The sequence below is a fragment of the Vulpes lagopus genome, chromosome 21 (assembly GCF_018345385.1).
Source record: "Vulpes lagopus strain Blue_001 chromosome 21, ASM1834538v1, whole genome shotgun sequence".
In the NCBI taxonomy this organism is placed as follows: domain Eukaryota; kingdom Metazoa; phylum Chordata; class Mammalia; order Carnivora; family Canidae; genus Vulpes; species Vulpes lagopus.
Genome location: NC_054844.1, coordinates 17,894,843 through 17,908,321, shown reverse-complemented (window position 1 = coordinate 17,908,321; position 13,479 = coordinate 17,894,843). Strand labels below are relative to the sequence as shown.

The following is a 13,479-nucleotide window of genomic DNA, read 5'->3' as shown; positions in this document are numbered from 1 at the left end:
GACATCTGTTGAACCTCTAACTATACAGTTTCAACTGTAAGAAAGTATGAAATCATTGAGGAAAGTGATTACACTAAGAAGTGAGATCTAATTTGCTGGGTAGAGATTCAGCACATATTATAGCTGGAATTTTTATTATGGTTTCCCTGAAAAATGGTTACCTTAAGTACTATGGAACATCCATTCACTCCCTACCCGTCCCCCTCCCAGAATGAACTCTGGCTTCTCTTCAGCCAGAAATAGCAAATCTGTCTCACAATTCTCCCTTTGGAAAATCAGAAAAGTGAGTGCTGAGGATGGAGAAGAAAATGAAAGTGAGCAACACATTGCGGGTGTGTTTTTGCAGTGTTGGTTGAGATAACAAAAGATGAGGCCAAGTGCACCCCGGCCTTTGAGCTGCTCCTGAAAGGAGACTTTGGCTGACAGCTGCAGATGTCAGCCACGCCAACTGAGCAAAGGAAGAATGTTCCTATACCTCAGAAGTTTCACTGTTAATTAAGTTCATCTTCGTTTAACTGAAACATAGCAGTGCCATTGTTTTGTGGTTTACTACTACTGAGAGGTAAGAGTCACAAAATAACTCTTCAGGTAGTTCTTCCATCTGCAAGTACATTAAAGTATTTTTAAAATTTGCAGCACCAAATTCCTGCCTAATGACAGAACACTGTTTCGTATCGGTGGGTGCTTGCTTTTTCTCCATCTCCTCTGGCCTTTATTTTTCATCTCCTTTGCAGGCCATCCCAACTCTGTTTTTCTCTTAAATATAAACATCCTTTCAGGTTTACCGTTAAATTCTTTATTTTATCCAGCCTCCAGATGAATGAATTTGTCTACTCTTATGAATTTACTTTTGATATAATGATGATGCCCCAAACCTGATTCAAAGTCCAGTCATTTATCATCTTCCCTTTTCACAAATCTTCTTTAAATGGTTAAAGGCACCAGACAACCTTTGATGACCAGGCCTAAAGGCAGGATGTCATTCTTGATTTTCCCCTCTCACTCAAACTAGACTGAGACTAGTTTGCAATCAAGCACATCCAAGCTCTCAACTAACCTTGTCAATCCTCCTTAAATACATCCCCTTTCTCTCCTCATTTTACTTTAACAGCTTTTGAACTTTCTCTAATTCATTCTCCAGAATCTGCAGCTGGAGTGACCTTTCTGAACCACCAATATGAACACATCTCTTCTGGCTTATCTCTTCAGCCTTGTTTCTCCTGCATTATCACAGCCAATGTACCTAAGCAGTACTGGATGTCTCTGGATTCCTTTTCCTCTCCATATCAACTCTGCAGTTTTGCTTATCTAAACCAAGATAAGCATGCCACCCTTTATATTTCAGCTTGTATTTCACTTCCTGCAGAATGATTTTCCTGGGCCTATAGGTTGTGTTGGTTGTCCCTATTCTTGTACGCATCATGTTCTTCCTTCATTTTGCACAGTATACTGCACTTATTTAACTTTCTCCTCTACTGGGTAAGGACCTCTTTGAGAAATCTGGACAGAACAAAGGGAGACAGAAAAAAAACACTCAGGTCTGGTTACCATGAAGATGAGAGAAAGGAAGCTACAATCTCTAAAAGCACAGTTTAATATTTTTCAATAGGTGTCTCAGAAACCAATCTCCACTGACATAGTGTGAAAGAAATCTGGGTCTGGGTTCAGAACACAAAACAAAAAGACACTTACCCCCTGGTTTCTTCTTCGTGACCCCTCCCCTTCTGGATTTTAATCCACTGTTCCAACTGTTGCATTGAATTTGTCCTTTGGATGACTCGATCAGCCTCTGCATGTAAGGGCCCTGTATTTGGGTGATTTCCACCTCTAAGATCTGCCAGGCTAACATTGACTATTTTGTTCTCTGAACTATTCACATTGACTGGCCTATAGTGTCCAGCCTGAGCTGGGCATGTTGACCCACTCTCATATTCAGATGGCAGAGAATTCAACTTTACACTATTAATTTTTGTTAAAGGTCTATCTTGACCATCCTTCTGAAATCCATATTTTTCAGCTTCTAATGCCTTTTTTTCTTCAGTTTTGCTTATTTCCTTGTTTTTCTGGTTATTCTGGACCTCTGGTTTAATTAGCACTCTATGGTTGGGAAAGTTATTGATTTCTTTAGTTGGTGCATTTTCAGATGTAATCTTGTCCACTCTGAAATCAGAGAAGAAAATCATAGTAAATCAGATGAAATAATGTACATACTATTACTTGGATTCAATCTAGGAAAAATGTAAAATTACCCTCAACTTTACAAATAAATTGAAAGAGTCACAGAGGACAAGCCTGTATAAATCCCTAATGTGGTGATAGGAAAATTCAAGCACAACATCAGAATGCATAAATAGGAGGGGGAGAAGGGGGAGAAAACATAAAATATACAGTGTATAAAGCACTGGAGATAAAAAGTAAGGAGGTCCCCATTAGAAATCTGGAAATAAAGCAAATTAGGACTGCTCTTTAACAGTAAAAATCACAAAATCCACACTTAAAACTGCCGCAACTAGTCATTTCAAATAAACAATGTGGCTTCCAGGCAGAAGGGTTAATTCATCTTGAGACAAACATGAGTCTGGTGGTGGAAATGGCCATGTGATCACTGTCTAAGATCTGAACCATATGACTAACTAGCATGTTTGTATTCAAGAGGATCTGACTTGGGCTCTTGCAGCCAGACTTTCTGTGTTCAGCCTGCAGCTCTACCTCTTACCAGCTGTGTCTCTGGACAAGGTGTGGAAATTTATTGTGCCTCAATCTCCTCTTTGGTAGATGGGGATAAGTGTAGCACCAGGGTTATAGGACTGTGAGGATCAGAAGAGTATATCAATGGCTGCCCAAGACTTTATTACTATTATCATTCTATCGTATTAAGCAATTTTGGATTAAAATCTGGCATTTCGCACCGATCTCCCTGCTGGAAGAATGTGCTTCTTTACAGTACGTGTTTGGGCCACCAGACAGTTTTATTGCTCACCATTCCAGTTGTTATATCTAGGTCTTTTTGATGAGAATCAGCTTCTCTGAGACCAATCACTTCCAGACTCTGACATGACCAAGCTGAATATCTGAACCTGCATGAAATTGCCGAGATCATGCCTTGTAGGGAGGCCTTTTAGGAACTAGCCAATCTTCCACATTTCAATATATAATGATGCTCCAACTGGATCCTCATATGGTACTGCTGCCAGTGTTAGTGATGAGCAAGAAATACATAACCCACACATATACAGCTATAGATAGACTTCTGCCCCCAATTTTTTTCTTTGCCCAAAATTTTTAAACTTAGTTACCTCTAGTTAATCTAGAGCTACTATTTTAAATTAGAACAGCACTGCCCTTTCATCTTCATTTTTCCAAAGACTCATTTAAGAAATGAAATAAAATTTAAAAAGACATATATACTGACTTTTCAAATGGGAATAAATGAATTTAGGAGAAACGAACTATCAAGTTAAAACCTATATGCTTTATCTTGTAGGTGATATGCCCTGATAAATATTTGTAAGTATTCTGGCCATACAGGGAAGAGTATTTGCTTAAAACTAAGTTTTAAGAGTGTTTAAGAGAGTGTTTGCTTAAAACTAAGCAAATAAAACCTCCCTATACATATAAAATATTATAATAATTAGGTTCCTTCAGTCTGAAATATTAAGTGAGACCAAAAATGCCAACAGCAAGAAGTAGAAGAAAAGACAATTTCTACAGGATAATTGTGACTGACATCAGGCTGGGCACATGGGTGGCCTTCAATAATTTCTGGCTGAGTAATCATATCAACAAAACCTGCTAAAAATTGTTACAGGCACATACTCAACTAATAGGCTGTCAGAAATCCAACCAAAATACTATTATTTTTATCACTTGAAATGAGTAATTATCAGTTTTTAGAGTGAAAAATATAAGAAAAAATAAAACTTGAAATTCTCAGAATTTCAGATAAGAACATACAATATGAGATTATCTCAAAATCAAATATTTAAATTATGATACTGATTTCCTTATTCTAAAGAGTTTCTTGAAAATTTTTCTCTAAGGTTAAAATTATCTTAAGGTTTTTAATTAACTTTTTTCACCCACACATTTTCCCTACCTGTAAGTGCTAATCATTTTGTCTTTACGTCCATTTGGGTAATTTTTTTTTAAAAAGTAAACTCTACACCCATACATGGGGCTCAAACTCATGACCCTGAGATCAAGATTCCAATGCTCTGCTGACTCAGCCAGCCAGGGAACCCCAACTTGGATAATCTTCACACATGAAATTCCAAAAGCAAATTAGCTTTCAACTTGGAATATGCAAATGGTTGAGGTTTCTTTCTTTCTTTCTTTCTTTCTTTCTTTCTTTCTTTCTTTCTTTCTTTCTTTCTCTCTCTCTCTCTCTCTCTCCCCCTCTCTTTCTTTTTTAAATAGGTGTCCTAGTGTTTAATCTGGGTCTTTCTTTTCTCTCCTTGCTTTTTCCTAGCTGTAATGACTAGTGATGGGTTAAGTTGATTTGGATTTGATACTGAAAAAAATTAAACACAAATATATTTACATAGCATCAACTTCAGTCTTTTAACCAACAAATCAAGACTTAATAGGTACAGTAATCGACCAAAACTAAAGATTTATATTGTAACAGTCCCCTAATTCCCTGAGAGGAGAGAAAAAAACTACCAGACCTGCAAGCAAGCATCTTCCTTGTATAAGATGTATGCTTAACTGCTGCTGACTGGAAAAGAACTTAAGTGGGTCACAGATCTTTCTTCAAATTACAGGAATACAATTCTTTACTTTTTTTCAAAAAAGATTTTATTTATTTATTCATGAGAGACAGAGAGACAGAGTGCGGCAGAGATACAGGCAGAGGGAGAAGCACAGGCAGAGGGAGAGCCTGATGTGGGACTCTTGCCCTGAGCCAGAGACAGACGCTTAACTGCTGAGCCACCCACGCATGCCAGAATATAATCTTTTTAAAGCACATTATTCAGCTGCTATTTAAGTAGTTTTATAAACAGATTTCCTTTCACTAGTTCCTAATATAGTTGATTATTAAAATGATTCAGATGTTCAAGCCGAGAAAAAGAAATCACAGATCAATTTTAATAGCACATTATCAAGGAATCGGAGTACTGAAGTTTCAGAAGAAAGTAGAATTCATCAAGTCACAGACATATTTAGAAATAATCTAAATGCCTGATGAGTTATTTTCTGGAGACATTCACTGTAAAACCATCAGAATTAACCAGGAAATGCTGAAGAAATGAAACCCATTAAATTTTTTTATTTCTATTTATTATACTCCAAAAACATACAACATAACATAAAAGCACAATAAAACTAACTTCATGAATATAAATTCTCTTCTAAGATTTATGCCTTAAAACACGATCTTGTGTAGGTTTAAGAAACAATTAAAAATGTACTTACCGGAAATTAAAGGTAATTCTGTAAGAAGAAAGAATATTCAGTTTGAATGTTAGGATTCTGGATTCACCTCAGTACACTGATAGGTGAAAATGAATAAAGAGGAAATGTGGAATAAAAATGCAAGTGGTATCTCAAATTAACTAAAGGTGTATTAATTTATACAGAACACGAATTAATCCTTGCTTTCTGAGGAAGAAATGATTTCATATCATGACTAATAAAATGATATGTACTATGATAACGATATACACTTGCAGGCCATGGAATAAAATGTAAGTGGAAATCACCATTATTTTCCCTACAAGCCTTTACCTTTTCACAGGTTCTGTCTGTACTAGGGCAGCATCTAACATGGCTTTCATCCACAATTCCATCTCCTTTCCTGTATCAGTGCAGAAATAATAGGTCCTCATGTTTGGATGAGCTGCCTGATTGAAAACAACAGGATCATTGTAAACAGACACACACAGGATCTGTAAAAGAAAAAGAAAGACAGTTAAGTGGTTCCCTACATAGATCATTCCTATCAACTTTCAAAGAAAACTGACTTGTCTTATATACAGTTACAGAAGTGAGTGACTTAAAATATAATTCAATCTTGAAAAAATAGAAATATTAAAATGTCCTCCCAACATTGCCATTTCCCTTTAAAAATTAAAAGGAGGGAGGAAAAACGTATATAGGAAGGAAAGGAGGTAAGAAATGAAGTACCTTGTCATGCTTCCTCACCACACTTCCATGTACACATCCCTAGCAATTTCCATTTGCTACAATTCACACTTCTTTATTCAAGAATGTTCCATAAAAACAACTATCACACAATTCAGCAAATCATCCACTTCTTACTCATAGAAGAAAACACCAATTCAAAGAGACATATGCATAGGTGGCTCAGTCAGTTAAGCATCGGACTCTTGGTTTTGGCTTGGGTTGTGATCTCAGGGTCAGGGATCCAGCCTTGTGTTTAGCACCATGCTGGGTATGGAGCCTGCTTGGGATTCTTTCTCTCCCTTTTCCCTCTGCCCCTGCTTGTATATGTGTGCACACACACTCTCTCAAACAGATAAATAGTTAAAGACAAAACAAAGCAAAACAAAAAACAAAGAGATATATGCACCCCCATTGCAGCATTATTTATCATAGTCAAGATATGGAAGCAACCTAAGTGTCCACTGATAGATGAGTGGATGAAGCAGATATGTGGTAGACACACACACTGGAATACTACTCAGTCATAAATATATACAATCTTGCAATGACAGGGGAAGACCTGGAGGGTAGTATGCCAGTGTTAGAAGTCTGACAGAGAAAGACAAATACTGTATGACTATACTTTTATGTGGAACCTAAAAAACAAAACAAATGAACAAACTAAATAAAACAGGAATAAACTCAAAGATACAGGGAACAAACTTTTTATTATAAGGTGCGGAGGAATTGGAGGGTAGGCAAAAAAGGTAAAGAGGATTAAAAGGTACAAACTTTCAGTTATAACATAACTAAATCATAGAGATATATAGCATAGGGAATATAGTCAATAATACTGTAATAACTTTATAGTTATTACAGATAACTAGACTTATTGTGCAGATCATTTCATAATATATAAAGATATCAAATCACTATGATACACACTTGACACTAACTGTATGTCAACTATACTTCAATAAAAACAAAGAATGTTCCACAGCAACCAGTGACGAAATTAATAGAACTGTACATGTCAGACATTTCCCCTTTGTGTTAACAATTTCTTTAGTCTTCAAAAGGTGTTGCTGTTACAGCATTTTATTTAATCCTCATAGACATCTACACACAGAAATAAAAGATTAATAAATGACCCAAAATGGTATTTTCCCTTAGCTTTTTTTTTTTAAAGATTTAATTTATTTATTCATAAGAGACAGAGACACACACACACACACACACACACACACACACACACACACAGAGTGAGGCAGAGACACAGTCAGAGGGAGAAGCAGGCTCCATTCAGGGAACCCGATGTGGGAATCGATCCCGGGACTCCAGGATCACGCTCTGCGCCAAAGGCAGGCGCTAAACCACCCAGGGATCTCCTTCCCTTAGCTTTTCATCTCAAGTTTCAGAGTTAAAATGTAAATATTCTGGGTTTGAATAAGGCCTGTGTGAGTGGTAAATGGGCTTTTATCCTTATAATAGTTCAATCTGCTTCTGTTCTTGAGGAAAGGAAGAAAAATGAAATAAAGGCGCCAGTGAGGGACTGCTATCCAAGGTGTGAGCACCAAGAGCTCAGCTTAACGAGTGGGCTGACAGGGCAAAGGAGAACAGCAGTAGGAGCTACATCAAAGTAGAAAAAAAGGCCAAGGTAGAGAATTCTGTGGAGGAAACATTAATTTCCACATAAAAATGTTGGCGACAGTTTCCTATCATGCACTAAAAGACAAGGAAAAACGAAAGCTATTTTGGCATACAATGAGGTAAAGGGGGGATCCCTGGGTGGCGCAGCGGTTTGGCGCCTGCCTTTGGCCCAGGGCGTGATCCTGGAGACCCGGGATAAATCCCACGTCGGGCTCCTGGTGCATGGAGCCTGCTTCTCCCTCTGCCTCTCTCTCTCTGTGTGTGACTATCATAAATAAAAATAAAAAACAAAAAACAAAAAACAAAACAAAACAAAAAACAATGAGGTAAAGGAAAGAGTAAATCTGCTAAATATAAAAAGAGAGGAATAAATTTGGAGCCACACACTCTACTCTGAAATCTTGATTATCTGCTTTATTTACAATGTCAAATTAGCTTTTTCAAAATTTTTTTCAGAAAGAATCAAGACAGAAGTCAATTCAATGAACACTGTGATCTAAATAACTACATAACCAGACCCTGCTAGAGATATAAAACTATCCATGGAAACACTTTAGAAGAAACGGCTCAAATGCTGTATATTGTTAAAATGATTAAAGCCACCACAGTGTCCCTGGACTGCCTGAATCAGGTTTTGGAGAAATGAATGAAAAGACCACTGTCCATATTTGTGATTAAGGAAGGAACATGGGTCTAAGTCCTAAGAAGATCAAGGTACAGCCATGAGTCCTTTGCTAACAAGGCACACCCATGCTTGCCAGCTGTCAAATGGAAATACTTACTAGATGATGATCAAGTCTGCTACCTAACTTTAGGTTTACAATCGTCCATGAAGTTTCTACTCACCATTGTATAAGTAGTAGCCTCAAATGTCAAAAGCAGCTCATAAATTTGGAGGAAATATTGCAAAAGAGAAAATTTGAGAGAGAAATTACTATTCTTATTATAGATAAAATAAAATTAGCAGCAAGCCAAATAATTACAGAGAAAATATGCTTAACATCATGATCACTGTTATTGACTTCAACACTCTAATATTTAAAAGTCTAAGAACCCAGCAAAATGTCCTATGAAGAGCACAAATTCAATAAACTTTTGCCAAATTAACGAGTAGACAGACAAAAAAATTGAAATCATGATCAAATAACAGTATCATATAGTTTTAGATGTGAAAGTAATTGTTATCAAGTTATTGTTTTAAGTTATCAGTATTAAATTTTGTTATAGCATCTTAAAATGCTTAATTCTGTTTCTCTGGTTCACACTGTTAATAAAACCTGTTGAAATTCCATGCCATTCCCTTATCCACAGTGTCTGTTCAGACATCACCTTCTCATTGAGGCCATCCATCACTCCCACCACCACTATAACTGCTGTTTTCTTCTCCATAACTAATAATGCAACTTGTTAATTAGCAAAAGTTGTAAATCAGCTGCAGTCCTGAGTATTTTATTTTATTTTTTAGTCCTGAGTATTTTTTTTAAAAAGTGGAAGGGAACTAAAAGCAGAGTCAATTTTATAGTGGTGTAAACATTTTCACTGTTAAATTACAGCATGTGTTACCCTTACTTTCCCTTCAAACAAAATTTTACACCAACCCCTTCAGAGTTCTTAATTTAAAACTAACTTAAAAAATAGGTAACCTCTGAAATTTATTTTAGCCACAGTCATAAAGAATGCAGTAAGGTTTTTGAAAACAAAAATAACCAAGTTATCATCAAAGTAGCCTTTCACCAGTGTATCAGAAGCAGGTGAGTATTGTTAGTCAGAGGATGGGGGGGCTCTCAGGTCTGCTTGGATTTAATAACAGTTTTAACGTCTCAATGTCAATATTATCTCAAAAAGTACCTGATATTCATGATGTACTTAGACCCAAGAACATCTCTGCAAATATTCTCTACGATCGTTAAGTGTGCATGTTAAAAACCACAGTTGTTGTCTCTTACAGTACTCTTCCTTCAAATTTATTGTGAAAAAATTCAAACCTGCATAATAATCTTTAAAGAATTGTACAGTAATCACCAGAACACCCATGCTACATTTACCAGTTACTAGCATTTTCACATATTTGCTTTATTTGAAGTATAGACATAAAGACATTTGGCCTTCAGATATATTTCCTAATTAAATGGGATATTCTATTCAATCTTAAGACTATTAACTAATATATATTAAATATAAATATGCCCATTGATAAAATACGTTTTTATAATAATCTATGTATGGGTCAATATCCATTTTTTATATTAGTGCAAGATTCAAATACAGAATTAAAAAAAGTATGACTATTTCCTTACCTTAAAAGCATATTTGCGATTTATGTGATCTTCAGAGGTAAGCATAGCTATCTGAAAACTAGGTAATAGTATGCTTCCCAGGATACCCTCTTCTTTCTCATCTAAGAGATAATTGAACATCTGATTAGAATTCTAAATGTTGTCATGAAGCAGAATAAATTTTCTCAAAATGTATTTTGACCAAATCAAAAGTTTCTTCTCATATAAAGAACTGTACTCATGTGTTGTTTAGATAGTTCTTTACAAGGTTTTAAAAGAAATACTAAATAGCACCAGCATATATATTTTTTCATTTTCAATAAGCTTCTCTATCCTTTGCAAATCAGAAATGGTTCTCTCACACATCAGAAAAATGTCAATTAGACATAAAAACAGCTTATATTTGTTTGGCATACATACCACACTCTACAAAATCCTGACATGTGATTCACTGAAAATGTATTAGCATATAAGTAACAACATAGAAACCTTACAAAATCAATCCACTCACATTTCTAGTAGGAGTTAAATGCCCAACCATTTCAGGCCAAGACAAATGCTTAAGTTCACTTGCTCACGCCCTCTAGTCTGCTTCAAATGTTTCATTTTATAAAGCGTACCTTAACCTCTGTATTTTTAACTGCTTCCCATCCTAACCCATCACAGAGCCCTCATTTCTCTTTTTTGGAACTTTACTGCCCCCTCAATACCTCTGACATATACACTATAAGTTTTATTATTTATCAAGTCTCTCCCCTGCTAGACTGTCAATTCTATGAAGACATTTAGAATGAGAGTAGTAGATGCTAAAAAAAGATGTGAATAAACATACATTTTAAACTGCTCTGTAAAACTTACAGGATTAAAAATTTTTAATTTTTTAAAGATTTTGTTTAGTTATTCATGAGAGACACACACAGAGAGGCAGAGACATAGGCAGAGGGAGAAGCAGGCTCCCCGCAGTGAGCCTGAGGCAGGACTTGAACCCTGGGATCAAGACCTGAGCCAGAGGCGGATGCTCAACCACTGAGCTACCCAGGTGCCCCAAATTATATGATTTTTAAAACACATAATCACAGTTACCTTTTACCAGTCATTCTGATACATAACAAAGTTATGGGAAAAAAATTACAGGCCTACAAAGCAAGCAGATAAAACACACCCAGGAAAATGACAAAACATCCATCTTGACACACTATAGATTCACATTATTAACTTGCTGCTTGGGGGCAGAGATGCTTATGAAACTTGAAATACATAGTTCATTGTTAGAAACCCATAAGACAAGTTAATAAAGCTGTGCATTAGGCTGATGAACTCAGCAATGAGAAAAATCATAAATGAGAAATAATTCTTTTATTATGCTTGCTATTTTTAAAATTTTTTATCATAAACTTGTTAAATTTATTTATTTTCCCCTCATTTCTAAAATATATAGTGAAACTATCAAAAGAAAGTAAGTTGCATTAGATAGAGGTTATTTCTAGAAGTTTTTCTCATTATGCAACAAAATTCTGCTCCTACTATATACTGTGCTCATAGTTCACTAATACAAGTTAGAATGAACACAAGTGCAGATTTTGTCTAAAATATTAAAAAAGGTAGAAGTAGTCACCAGTTATAGAGTATATGACAATGTTTTTTTTAAGATTTTATTTATTTATTCATGAGAGACACAGAGAGAAAGGCAGAGACAGAGGCAGAAGGAGAAGCAGGCTCCCCACAGGGAGCCCGATGTGGGACTCAATCCCCAGACTCGGGATCACGTCCTGAGCTGAAGGCAGATGCTCAACCGCTGAGCCATCCAGGTGTCCCAGAATATGACAATTTAAAAGAAGGAGTCACATTCTAATTTTAAATCCAACTTTGTTTATATAAAGCATATAATCAGAAACAGCTCATGAAGTCTTCTTTATTAAAAAATCATTTTCATCAAATAATACATTCTCTTACATTGCATTATTGGAAATGGTGACTTTTCCTGAAGTTATTTTAGAAAATGCACAGGTACACGCTGGCATAGGGTGATTTCACTGGATCACCCTGAATGGTTTCCCAGACAGACACTAAGCAGCTATGAGACCTTGGCAAGTCATCGATCCTGAGTACCTCAGTTTCATCAACTATAAAACTGAGGAAAACAGGACTTACTGCAAAGGACTGTGATGAGGGTTAAAAGAGCTAACAGATATAAGGACCTCAATAATTCACTAAGCCCATTTGAAGTGTTCGATAAATACTGCTCTTATTATATAAAACTAAGGGCACTGCATATCCAAAATTCTTCATCTTCTGTCAAATGAAGAGTTTGAGTTCTAAGAGTTCTTCACTAGATTCTTCAAATGTTTCTAATCACGACATTCTTCTGTTTAGTTTGTAAAGCCTTACCTAAATAACTGTTTCACCCAAAGGGTTTTATACACTGACAAGCAAAAGGTGGGTACTGATTATGTGCAGAATGAATGAACTCTCCAGGGGGGTCAGCTGGGCCTTTTCTTAGACTGGACGGCAGTTCAACTCCATCTGTCCCAATCTAACTCCTTCCTTTCCCTGCCATAGGAAATGGTCCCACAAACACTCCACAATAAGCCTCTTGCTTATTAATTTCCATCATAGAGCTCCCATCCTGGGGAACACAATCTGGGACAAGAACCCTAAGAATCTCAATATGGACTGGATTCAAATAACATTTTAGACTCCCCATTTCTACTTCAGCTTTACAGATGTTTGGGCAAAAGACATAAACACATATAATTCCAGCTGGGTACATAACTTTCAGACTGGAATATTATCACTAATTATCATTACCCAGAATACTTCAATACTTTGTTAACTGGTCCCCTGGCTTCTAGTTCAAGAGTTAGGGTGATTTTTCTAAAACGTGCATTTGATCCTAACATTATTTTTACATTTAAGACAGAGTTAAAACTCATCAGGATGGAAACAAATGCCTTTTGTGCCTCAAACTACTTTTTATAGCCTTTACTCCTGATATGTCTGCAGGCATAACCTTCATTCTAGCAACATAAGCCTCACGTGTTAACTTTACAAATATGCCATGCTCACTCATGCTTTGAGCATACTAAGTCCATTGTCTAGATCATCCTTCTTTCCTAAATCTTTCCTTGTACACCTGGTCAACACTCATTCAACATAACTGAATACTATGACATTCTTTCTTAGAGTCCTTTAGCTAATCTGTGAGTTCCATGAAGAGAAGAGTTTATATTGTTCATTACTGTATCCTACTACCTAATAATATATCTGGTGCATCAAAAGTGCTCACTGCTATCTACCACCTAGTCTGAGCCATCCTCATTTCTATCTAATAACTCCTAACTAGTCTCTGCTTCCTTCCTTCCCTCCTCATAATTCATTTTCCAAGAGCAGCATGAGTGAGCTTTCCACAATGTAAATCAAAGCAAATCATTCTTATACTGAAAAACAT

General features: G+C 36.2%; 1 protein-coding gene across 19 annotated transcripts in view; it reads right to left on the bottom strand.

Annotated features, from left to right (window-relative positions):
• Positions 1-13,479, bottom strand: part of PLEKHA5 (pleckstrin homology domain containing A5) — a 243,905-nt gene that overhangs the window by 81,178 nt on the left and 149,248 nt on the right. For 11 of the 19 annotated variants that reach the window (XM_041735427.1, XM_041735431.1, XM_041735435.1 and 8 more), the window contains 4 exons: positions 10,053-10,153; positions 5,728-5,843; positions 5,416-5,433; positions 1,693-2,160 (listed from right to left, as the gene is read on the bottom strand). In XM_041735427.1, the coding sequence (XP_041591361.1) occupies positions 1,693-2,160; positions 5,416-5,433; positions 5,728-5,843; positions 10,053-10,153 (703 nt within the window). The remainder of the gene's footprint in view (positions 1-1,692; positions 2,161-5,415; positions 5,434-5,727; positions 5,844-10,052; positions 10,154-13,479) is intronic. The other 8 variants (XM_041735428.1, XM_041735434.1, XM_041735439.1 and 5 more) reach the window with 1 other exon arrangement.